Raw genomic sequence first — 12,800 nt, forward strand, 5'->3', positions numbered from 1 at the left:
GCCCGTGCTGGTTCTCAGCGCCCCACCCCGGTTCCTTTCTTCCCGGAGGTGCACGAGGAGCTCACTAGGTCATGGACGGCACCTTTTACTGCCCGAAACCGGCCCAGTGGTTCCTCCTCCCTCACCACCCTTGATGGCGGACCTGCAAAGGGTTACACGCAGGTTCCTCCCGTGGAACGGGCCGTTGCTATGCAACTGTGCCCTAACTCCACATCAAGGGGGAACCCGTGTCTCCCCTCCCGGGCCTGTAGGTACTCCTCCGATCTGATCGGGAAGGCCTACCAGGCTTGTGGAGAGGCAGGTTCCGCCCTACACGCTATGGCGTTGTTGCAGGTTCATCAGGCCCAGGCACTGAAGGACCTGCACGAGGGTGGTCACGATCCCGCGGTTCTACAAGAGCTGAGGGCGGCGACGGACCTCGCGCTTCGTGCGACGAAGGTTACGGCGCGTGCCGTGGGACGTGCGATGTCCACTATGGTGGTCCAGGAGCGCCATCTCTGGCTGTGTCTGGCGGACATGAGGGATACCGACAAGATCAGGTTCCTTAATGCCCCCGTGTCCCAGACTGGCCTCTTCGGCGACGCGGTGCAGAACTTTGCCCAGCAGTTCTCGGCCGCACAGAAGCAGACTGAGGCCATCAGTCACATCATGCCGCGGCGGTCAGCTGCTGCCTCCACCCCGCCGCCGGCAGCGCCTCAGCCAGCTCGTCGCCGAGGGCGGCCGTCTGCGTCTGCCTCCGCTCCCGCGTCGCAGCAGCAGCCTCCACCCAAGCGGCGTAGTGGAGCCGGGCGCAAGCCGGCCGTCCCGCCCGTCCAGGCAGCCCCGAAGAAGGGCAAAGGCAAGGGGAAGCGGTCCTGAGACGGGCGACCCGGAGATGAGGAGGACTGCTCTCCAGGAGACGGTGACCGCACCGCTCCTTCCCCCTGGAGGAGGGCCGGGTGGAGAATCTTGTGTTCCGTTTTGTTTCTGTTCCGCTGCTGGGCTCAGCCCCAGCGGTACCCAAATTTTCAATAAAAGAGCAGTTTCCTTCATCTCCGGGTCCCCAGGGGGCTCGGAGAGTTGTGGCCGGTCAAACGCCAGACCACTCTCATCCTCCTCCTGTGTCGCCAGTGGGCAGCAGCGGACGACGCACGGACACCCCACAAACTCCGTGCGGACCCTCTGCCCAGCCGTGGAAGCAGGTAGGTGTCGCACGGCACACTCACACCTCTCTGCGGGCCGCCTCCACGAGACAGCCGCCCCAGACCGGTGCCTGTATTCCACCTTGCTGCCCCTCGGTGGGTACGCCGGTGGTCCCGATGATCCCGCTTGTTCGGTCTCTGCGAGCCTGGTTAGAGCTTCCCAGTCCGTCTCGCTGGCTCATTCGGACCATCAGGCTCGGCTATGCGATTCAGTTCGCCCTGCGTCCCCCCAGGTTCACGGGCGTCCGCTTCACTTCGGTGAAAGCTGCAGACGTCCGTGTCCTGCGTGCGGAAATCGCAGTCCTACTGGCGAAGGACGCGATAGAGCCGGTCCCTCCAGCCGATATGAGGACAGGCTTCTACAGCCCGTACTTCATTGTACCCAAGAAAACCGGTGGGTTACGGCCAATCTTGGACCTGCGAGTACTGAACCGGAGCCTTCACAAGCTACCGTTCAAGATGCTCATGCAGAAACGCATTTTCGAGTGCATCCGTCCCCAAGATTGGTTTGCAGCGATCGAACTGAAGGACGCGTACTTTCATGTCTCGATTCTCCCCCGACACAGGCCGTTCCTGCGCTTTGCATTCGAGGGGCGAGCATATCAGTACAAAGTCCTACCCTTCGGGCTGGCCCTGTCCCCCCGTGTCTTTACGAAAGTCACGGAGGGGGCCCTTGTGCCCATGAGAGAACAGGGCGTTCGCATCCTAAACTATCTCGACGACTGGCTCATCCTTGCACAGTCCCGGGAGCAGTTGTGCGAACACAGGGACTTGGTGCTCAGACACCTCAGCCAGTTGGGTCTTCAGGTCAACTGGGAAAAGAGCAAACTCGCCCCCGTGCAGAGGATCTCTTTTCTCGGTATGGAGTTGGATTCGGTCAAGCGGACTGCGCGTCTCACGAAGGAGCGCGTCCAGTCGATGCTGAACTGCCTGAACACGTTTCAGGGCAGGATGGCGGTTCCACTGAAACATTTTCAGAGGCTCCTGGGGCATATGGCGGCTGCGGCGGCAGTAACACCGCTCGGCCTGCTTCATATGAGACCGCTTCAGCACTGGCTTCACGGCCGAGTCCCGAGATGGGCGTGGACACGCGGCACGTATCGGGTGAGCATCACTCCGTCCTGCCGCAAAACCTTCAGCCCGTGGTCAGATCCCGGGTTCCTTCGGGCCGGAGTGCCGTTGGAACAGGTATCCAGGCATGCTGTGGTCTTCACGGATGCCTCGTCCATGGGCTGGGGTGCCACGTACAACTGGCATGCAGTGTCAGGGGTTTGGACGGGCCCGCACCTGCAGTGGCATATCAATTGCCTCGAGTTGCTAGCAGTACATCGTGCACTGAGCCGACTCAAGGGCCGGTTACGGGGCAAAGATGTACTGGTCCGTACGGACAACACGGCGACCGTTGCGTACATCAACCGTCAAGGTGGTCTACGCTCACGTCGCATGTTGCAACTCGCCCGCCATCTCCTCCTCTGGAGTCAGAAGTGTCTGAGGTCGCTTCGGGCCATTCATGTCCCTGGGGTGCGCAACCGGGCGGCCGACGAGCTGTCACGAGCTGCGCTTCCGGGAGAATGGCGGCTCCACCCCCAGGTGGTCCGGCTGATCTGGGTTCAGTTCGGGGTTGCACAGGTCGACCTGTTTGCCTCCCCAGAAACGTCCCACTGCCAGTGGTTTTATTTGCTGACCGAGGGCACACTCGGCACGGATGCACTTGCGCACAGCTGGCCCCAGGGCCTACGCAAATATGCGTTTCCCCCAGTGAGCCTACTTGCACAGACACTGTGCAAGGTCAGGGAGGACAAGGAGCAGGTCCTGTTGGTGGCCCCGTATTGGCCCCACCGGACTTGGTTCCCAGAACTCATGCTCCTCGCGACTAGCCCCTCCTTGGCCGATTCCTCTGAGGAAGGATCTTCTAACTCAGAGACGGGGCACCCTCTGGCACCCGCGTCCAGACCTCTGGAAACTTCATGTCTGGTCCCTGGACGGGACGTGGAGGTTCTAGGTGACTTACCTCAAGAGGTAGTTAACACCATCACTTCAGCTAGAGCACCGTCTACGAGACGGGCCTATGCCTTGAAGTGGAACCTGTTCGTCGATTGGTGTTCTCTCCGCCGGGAGGACCCCCGAAGATGTTCGATCGCGTTAGTGCTTTCCTTCCTGCAGCAGGGGTTGGAGCGGAGGCTGTCGCCCTCCACCCTCAAGGTTTACGTTGCTGCTATTTCTGCCCATCATGACCATGTAGAGGGTAAGTCGGTGGGGAAGCACGACCTGGTCGGCAGGTTCCTTAGGGGGGCGAGACGGTTAAATCCTCCTCGTCCTCCCTCCATACCCTCTTGGGATCTTGCTCTGGTGCTCAGAGCACTGCAGAATGCCCCATTTGAGCCTTTGCAGTCAGCAGAGCTGAAGATTCTGTCCATGAAAACTTTGCTGTTGGCTGCATTGGCCTCCATCAAGAGAGTAGGGGACCTGCAGGCATTTTCGGTCGACGAATCGTGCCTGGAGTTCGGGCCGGGTGACACCCACGTGGTACTGAGACCCCGGCCTGGCTACGTGCCCAAGGTTCCCACCACTCCCTTCAGGGACCAGGTGGTGAACCTGCAAGCGCTGCCCCTGGAGGAGGCAGACCCAGCCCTAGCTTTGCTCTGTCCCGTCCGCGCTCTGCGGATCTACGTGGACAGAACCCAAAGCTTCAGGCCCTCAGATCAGCTCTTTGTCTGTCACGGAGGCCAGCAGAAGGGAAAGGCTGTCTCCAAGCAGAGGATGGCCCACTGGATAGTGGATGCCATCACCTTGGCCTATCAGGCACAAGGCGTGCCCTGCCCGCTCAGGCTGCGAGCACACTCTACTAGAAGTGTTGCATCCTCCTGGGCGCTGGCACGTGGCGCCTCGCTGTCAGACATCTGTAGAGCTGCGGGCTGGGCGACACCTAACACATTCGCTAGGTTTTATAGCCTACGTGTAGAGCCGGTCTCCTCCTGTGTTCTCACCTCAAACGGGTAGAAGCACTGAGAGGCCCGGCTCTTGTCGGCTTGCTGCGCCTCGGCGCTTAATTCTCCAGAAGCAAACTCTGTGAGTCCTCCACCGCCCTCGGTGCCAGGCGTGGCGGAGCGTCCGGCATCAGGCCCCTTACCGCTGAATCCTGGAGAACCGGTAATTGGCTGGGGCCATGTGAGTGACCCTACGGGGATCCCACACTTCTTCCACGGTTGCTCCTCTCGGAAGCCTGTGTCTTTCCCTTGGGAGAGCCCTCCATTTTAGGGATGGAGCCCCCCTCACGGCGGTGGGCTACGGCTCAGCTCGGTCCCCACATAACTCCCGTGGTATGATGTGGTTCCGCAGCGGCCCCCCATTGGGCACGCTTTCCCAGTGTTATCCAATAGTCACTGAGCGGGTCATGCGGAACAGCAGTGATGGACTTCTCGGTGTGAGCCCCGTCTCATCAGGTAAGAGAGCTCAGGAGGCTCACACAGGGCACTGGAAGGGGGCAGAGTCCATGGCGCTTTGGTAGGGATTCCTATTCGTCGGTACTCCGACGTGGCGTCGAGAGTGACCGACTGAATGGGAACGTCTCGGTTACGTATGTAACCCTCGTTCCCTGAAGGAGGGAACGGAGACGCCACGTCCCGTCGCCATGTCCTCTGTCCCTGCCGGGGCGCCAGTCTACCTACTCGGCTCCTCAGCAAAAAAGATAATTTGATGCAATCACCTGTGTCTCATTTATACCCGCGTGGCGTGGCATGAGCACCTGGTGCAATCATTGCATGCCAATGTGCATTGGCTCGTTTAGTTAGACTCGAAGTAGATTGGCTCTCGCAAGCGAGATTCCTATTCGTCGGTACTCCGACGTGGCGTCTCCGTTCCCTCCTTCAGGGAACGAGGGTTACATACGTAACTGAGACGTTCTTGAGTGTAGAGTGTAAGTGTAAGTTTCAAGCTTGAGTGTAGCATCTGAGGGAGTCACCTGTCAAATGCATCATATCTGCGTTACCCTCGGTTTTATTTATTTGGCAGAAGCGCTTTACTCTTAGCAGTGTGAATAAGTGTCACAGCAGCCACTGAGCAAACGCACAGAGTAACATCATAAAATAATTTTAAGCACACTTAAATGTATCTGATATGATAAACAGAGCTGCATTACCTCCTTCTCATGACCAGAAAAGCGGAAATAGCTCCAGCGCCCAGCGACTGTGTCCCGTCATAATAAAAGTCCCGCTGCTCGCGAGGCGTGTGTTGTTCAACTCATTAACAATCGTTCCAGCGGCCTTGCTCAGCTCTACAACACTTGGTCCTGCTCTGCTTCATACTACAGTAACGTTAATAACCGCATCCATCAACATGAGTCCTATCCCGATTCTTTTCCACCGGATGTGAAGTGAAGACCCAGGATGTCCCCAAAAGCTTATAACATATTATATGTGCGTTCAAAACACAGACAGTGAAACGGTATGACTAACACTACAGTACATTTTGCTACATTTTTTATGATGCTGCATTAGCAGGGAAAGAACAACAATGTGTTTGTACTTTGTCGAGGCTGAGAGGACGCTATGGCATTAGCTATACCTCAAGCATTTAAATAATATAACAAAAATACACAAGTCCAAACCAAATGTTGCATATATAAAACTAGTGACATGAGAAAGCAAACTATCGGCATGCAGCCGACAGAAATATAAACAAATCAGAAACGCATTCAATTTCAATGCATATTTTGTTATTTCAGTAAGTGATCAGTTTCTTCACCTCCTTCATTTTCCTCTGCAACTCTGTGACATTGTGTCCATTTATATGGATTTCATATTTGAACACAATTTTTCTTACTTGCAGTTAACAAAATAACAACTCATTTACCCATTGCATTAAATGTCTCACACAGACCAAAATTAAATTAAACACTATAATAAAATTGATACCCACTCTTTTTCATTTGATAGAATTATTGCAATAAAGGTATTTTAATTATCATTAAAGGTGTCATGAACTGGCATTTTTTTATATTATTGTCTGAGGACAATTAATTACATTCACATGGTTTTTACATTAAAAAACATCATAATGAATAAATAACAGGCTATTTTTTACACTGTCGTTTTTAGTCTCTCTCCTGCAATGCTGGGTTTTGATGGGTGTGCCGCACTGGACACTTGGAAGTAAATGCCCACGGCTAGGATTGGATAATATTTGCATATTTAATGAGCTTCAGCTCCCCTGTCAGTACATGTGAGAGATTGTTTTGAAAGAATTACACATTTGTGTCCTTATATTTCACAAAAACATGCCCACACACACACACAAACACACACACGCACGCACGCACGCACGCACGCACGCACGCACGCACGCACGCACGCACGCACGCACGCACGCACGCACGCACGCACGCACGCACGCACGCACGCACGCACGCACGCACACACACACACACACACACACACACAGCCCCAGGACATTGGGGTTTGCGAGCCCTGGCCCATACATGCCTGAGTCCGATAATCAATAAATGTCAAACGATTTGTATCAATGCAATACTATCACAAATAAACATTTTTACTCACATAAGTGTGTTGCTTCATTAATGTAATCTCATCCTGTCTGCAAATCCAGTCTCTTGTTTACAAACAAATCTGTGGTCAAATGAAGGAACAAACGTGCATTGTCTTCCCCACATGAGCAGGATATTCATTAAAAATAAAGTTCATCCCAGCATTCATAATATTGGAATCCGAATGAAGCTTGTGCGTTATGTTTATTGCTTAGAAGTTCAAACCAGTTTAGCTCTATGCAAGCCATGTCAGTCACAAGTCAGTGGGTGGGGCTACAGAATCAGGCGTTGCTCTTATTCTGTTGAGATGGTGTTTCACTACACGAGGGCGTCAAGGTGTTGCATATTCTGAGAACAATCGTTTGCTGGGCATGGTGTCAGTAAAAACTCTTTGACTATCAAGGAAGTTTTCAGCTCTGAAACTTACAGGATATTCTTATATTACCATGACCTTTTATATATCCACAAGCTCAAGGGGAAGTTGATTTCTCAATTCATTAGCCCTTTAATGATAATTTTAAACAATATCAGCTCTAATAAGTGTTAAAAGGAACACATTTCTGCTTAAGTATAGAGAACCTGAGCACTACTGGCTTTGAGGGTACATCAGAATTGTTGGGAAAAGCTGCTCTACTGCTTGCAAAGCTGAAGGTTAGAGAGCAAAACTAATACTAAAATCTGAATCATGGATTGACACTAGCTGTGGTGGAAAAGCTGATAAAAAAAGTTCACACGCACACACAGAAATGCAAAGGCAGAGTATGGAAATGAAAGGAAAGACATTGGATTAAGGATCCTGGCTATCAATTGAGTATGTCATAAGTACAGGTCTCTGGTCACAAAAACATTCCATATATCCTCTATTCATGTATAATCATACAGGTTTAATGAGTTAAATCACAATGTCTCAGTGCAGCAGATATAAATTAGATTTTCAAACAGACTGGCAAATCAAAAGCTAACGGAAATTGGAGAGGGAACAATGAAGCATTTATAAAAAAAGGCTAAAAACAATTGCAGAATGTCATGGAAATTGAAAGTGCAACCCATATGTTATTTGATTCTCCCATGCTTTTCATGAAAAAAAATGTGAAAATTATCTGTTTCAGAATGTTTTAGGATTGTCTGATGAATACAAAACTTGTGTAAATTGTTTTCTATTAATCAAACAATCCTGAAAAAAGTAGCACAATGGTTTAATCGTTTTCAGCAACAATTCCCCAGAAATAAATCACATTTTAAGATATATTGCAAATAGATTAATTGTAATAATATTTCACAATATTACTGTATTTCTGATTAAATAGATGCAGCTTTGGTGAGCATAAGATTTTTATTTTAAAAACGTTAAAAAAGTATTACTGAGTCTGACCCCATACACACACACACACACACACACACACACACACACACACACACACACACACACACACACACACACACACACACACACACACACACACACACACACACACACACACACACACACACACACACACACACACACACACAGTTAATTTTGTTGTGACATTAATTAGGCATGTGGCTATTATTGCCATGTAATGGTCTAAGACTTTACTCACTGATATGGGTCACTGGGGTCTGGTCCTTGAAGCTCAGGTGGGATGGGAATGCGTTTGTAGTACATCTCCCAGTCAAAGGCTCCCCTCATGGCGTCCCCTGCCTGCGCCTCGTACCCAAAGTGGTTATGGTCGATCACATCTATCATGGGACACACAATGGTTTTTGGGTTCTGGGCGATCTGGTCTGCAGGCAGAAGGCATGGAGAAAAAAGGAGAGGGAAAGTTAGGTAAAGCGAGAAATCTCGAATTTCTGTCTCCTCGCCACACTCCGTGGAGAAGAGGAGGGATGAAAAGGAAGGGGAGGCAGTGCAACTCAGGAGTCTCCCTCCTCTCCTGGATCACTTGCTCTCCTTCGCTCTGCTTGGCTGAGTGTGGCGACCCTGTGAAATTTAAAGCCGCCACAGCCGCCCGACGATTAGAAACAATTACAGCGCTTCAAAGTAGGTTTGCTCCATGGAGGGCCGAGCAGAAAGGACCCTCGGCCCTTAACTCTATCTCTGTCAGTCAGCAGCCGCTAAGCCGTCCCAGATCTGTCACCCATACTCTCCCTCAACACCACTGCACTACTGGACCATGGAGAGCACAAGGAGAAAGCAAAAGAGAGAGAACAGACCTGGAACACGAGCTTCAGCGCAAAGACAACACACATTAAACAAATACATCATAAATTATAAACTTAAGAGCACAATCTACAGTCTGTCTGGAACTGAGGCTATAGTGACTATTGCAAGACTCAACACTTTAAAAATACAATGAGATCATTCCTCGCATTTATGGGTGTTTCTTCAACTTCTTTTATTATAGAATGATGGCAGATGAAGCTTTTATATACAAACCCGATTCGAAAAAAGTTGGTACACTGCACAAATTGTGAATAAAAACAGAAAGCAATGATGTGTAAGTTTCAAATTTCAATATTTTATTCAGAAAACAACATAGATAACATATAAAATGTTTAAACTGAGAAAATGTATCATTTTAAGGGGAAAAGTTAATTTAAAATAAAAATAAAAATAAAATTGGGACAATGCCATGTTTACCACTGTGTGGCATCCCCTCTTTTTATAACAGTCTGCAAACGTCTGGGGACTGAGGAGACAAGTTGCTCAAGTTTAGGAATAAGAATGTTGTCCCATTCTTGTATAATGCAGGCTTCTAGTTGCTCAACTGTCTTAGGTCTTCTTTGTTGCATCTTCCTCTTTATGATGAGCCAAATGTTTTCTATGGGTGAAAGATCTCGCCAGCCTGCAGTCCAGATCTTTCACCTATAGAAAACATTTGGCTCATCACATTTGGCTCATCATCTTCCCTGAAAGAGACAACATCTGGATGGGAGCATATGTTGTTCTAGAACTTGGATATACCTTTCAGCATTGATGGTGCCTTTCCAGATGTGTAAGTTGCCCATGCCACACGCACTCATGCAACCTTATACCATAAGAGATGCAGGATTCTGAACTGAGCGCTGATAACAACTTGGGTTGTCCTTGTTCTTTTTATTCCAGATGACATGGCATACCAGTTTTTCAAAAAGAACTTCAAATTTTGATTTTTCTGACTACAGAACAGCTTTCTATTTTGCCACAGTCCATTTTAAACGAGCCTTGGCCTAGAGAAAACGGCTGTGCTTCTGGATCATGTTTATACATGGCTTTGTTTTTGACCTATAGAGTTTTACCAAGCCATGGCGAATGGCACAGTGGATTGTGTTCACCGACAGAAAATGTTTTCTGGCAGTATTCATGAGCCTGTGTTGTGATTTCCATTACAGTTGCAGTCCTGTATGTGATTCAGTGCCATTTTCCAGGCCTTGACCCTTACTCACAGAGAGTTTTTGTTCTAGATTCTTTGTATCTTTATGAAATCATGCACTGTAGATGATGATAACTTCAAACTCTTTGCATTTTTTCTCTGAGAAACTCCTTTCTGATAGTTCTCCACTATTTTTTCGCAGCAGCATTGGGGAAATTGGTGATCCTCTGCCCATCTTTACTTCTGAGAGACACTGCCACTCTGAGAGGCTCTTTTTATACCCAATCATGTTGCCAATTGACCTAATACATTGCAAATTGGTCCTCCAGCTGTTCATTATATGTACATTTAACCCCATGCCTGTCAAAGATCGCAGACGGCCCAGATTACTATTGTTTAACATTCACTGCTTATTAAAACATCCCTCTCTTACTTTATCTGGACAAACTCAGTATCATTAGACAGAATAAAGACTCCAGCTTCGATATTTGAACACTGTTTATGATAAAACTGGGTTGCAGTGACATCCATTTCTTATGTCAGGAGTGCATAATAATCGATCCATTAAGAATGATATTTTGAATGAAATATCACATGCATATTAATTCTCTCTCATCTGTAGCGGCTCAGTTGTATTCACACAGCTCGCAAAGAACAGCTTTCAGTTAAGCTCTTAGTTCAAAAGTGCTCATATTTGGAGAAATATTGATTTATTATCACGTTTGCAAAATATTGCGTCATACAGAATAATGTTTCTATTCATTTCTCACTGAATTATCCAATATTAAAGAATTGAAACATGCGCAGAGCTCTCACAAGTGTCTTCATGATATGCGTCAGATATGAGTCATCAGGCGTTCATTTGCTCCCTGAGCGGTCAATAATCTGACATGCTCAATATTGCCCTCCGCATGATGTGCTCCTCCTGTGTGGACACATCCTCATTCTGTCTCTCTGAAGAATGAGCCAATTCTACATTTCTACGCATGAACTAAGAAGCTAATAATCGAGGAGCGACGAATTTGAGTAGTGTTTTGTTTACGTTGTGTTGTGTGTGGGTGTGTGTGTGCGGGCAGTCTTTCGTAAGGGGCTGCCCGCATGTCATTTCAGTTTGTTTATTTATTTTCAATTAAAAGTTGTTAAATGTTCGCCGGTACCCACCTCCTTCCTTCCCTGAACAAACAAACTGCGTTATAATGTTATCTTTATTCTATTGTGAATAAAATATAAGTTTATGAGATTTGTAAATTATTGCATTCCTTTTTTATTAACAATAAAACATGAGGGAGAAAAATTAAATTTCACTGTAAGGGAACCTGCGGTGTATGAAGATTGAAATGGCTCAAAAGTGTAATAAAACATAGCTGTTCATTATGTAAGGCCTTTATACACCACTGAAAACATAGTTATGTATATTTTTTAGTTAATCAATAAATAAACACATACATTTAGCTAACATATATGCATGTGTGCCTTTTCACCTTTGTTATTACACTTTTAATAATCCACAGTAACTTTGATGATCCCTTACTTAATCAATGCACTTAAATGTTCGCTATTCTTTCTAATAAACTTACATGATAAGTTTTACATAATACATAACACTGTCAATCTAATGGGGATGGTGGGTTTATAGAGGGGAAGCTTTTTCAACAAAGGGGATGCCACAAAATGTCAATGTCATTTCCACCACAACTTAAAGCTGCCATCTGTAAAAATTGAGGTAAAAATATCCACAAAAATGACCTACACACATCAAAACAATGAGAAGAAATAAGGGTGATGATGTCATTAAAAAATGTCAAGTTATAGTGCTGCAGAGATATCAACCTTAATTAGCAGTAGCATACTAGCCCCGGCCCGACAGGTATCGTAATACCAGTCTCGGCCATGGGAGGCGGTATGCGGGCAACATAACCACCAGCCAACCTGGCGTACTTGAACCTGATGTTAATCGTGTGGAAAGTACAGCCCACTACTTCATTTCAGTTCAGGGAAGAGAGTGGACGGATGGCCGAAGCCCTTGGCCCCTTAAATGTATCTGATATGATAAAAATAGTTGTTTTTACCTGACCGGAAAAAGCGGAAGTGCAGGTGCCCGGCGACTGTGTCCCAACCCGTCATAATAAAAGTCCCAGTAATCGCAAGCCATTTAGAATAGGCACCCTCCAGTGGACAAGTTGCATAGTGCACCTTTAAATGATGTGTTAAATAACATTCTTTGATAGATGGTAATTTTATGGAAATGACATTTTGTGAAACTCCGTTTGTCTTGCTAATTGCAAATGTAATTATAAGAAAAATATCTTAAATAAAATATTTTCAAACATTTTGTATAAATAGAAAAAAAGTATAAACCTTGAACAGAAATGAATGCTAAAAATCACAATATTCATCTATTTTTTTGTTTTTTTGTTTTGTTTTGATGCAGCACATCTTTCATCTCAAGCTTTTCACTGACACTGTTGTCTTGTTAACAGGTACACTAACTTCACACACACAAAAACAAGAAACAAGAAGCAACATAATTATTGAAAGACAATAATTATTTGCACATATTGGAATAGTTTAATAGTACATAGTTTTGCATTAAAATCCACATCTGCTGCCTGAAGTTGAAGAAACACCCTTATACAGCTCCTATACACCGCCAAAACACTGTCTCCTCTCTGTTTATAACTTGTGTGTTGTCAGAGTAATTTAGCAAGTCCTCAAGAGGTCTCCTATCCATTTACTAGCCAG

The 12,800-nt window shown here is 47.3% G+C and overlaps 1 protein-coding gene across 1 annotated transcript in view; it reads right to left on the minus strand.

Moving 5' to 3' along the window:
* galntl6 (polypeptide N-acetylgalactosaminyltransferase like 6) overlaps positions 1 to 12,800 on the minus strand; it is a 276,939-nt gene that overhangs the window by 45,751 nt on the left and 218,388 nt on the right. The window contains exon 7 of the mRNA XM_067441340.1: positions 8,307 to 8,490. Coding sequence (XP_067297441.1) covers positions 8,307 to 8,490 — 184 coding nt within the window. The remainder of the gene's footprint in view (positions 1 to 8,306; positions 8,491 to 12,800) is intronic.

Source organism: Pseudorasbora parva, chromosome 4 (genome assembly GCF_024679245.1).
Source record: "Pseudorasbora parva isolate DD20220531a chromosome 4, ASM2467924v1, whole genome shotgun sequence".
Lineage (NCBI taxonomy): Eukaryota > Metazoa > Chordata > Actinopteri > Cypriniformes > Gobionidae > Pseudorasbora > Pseudorasbora parva.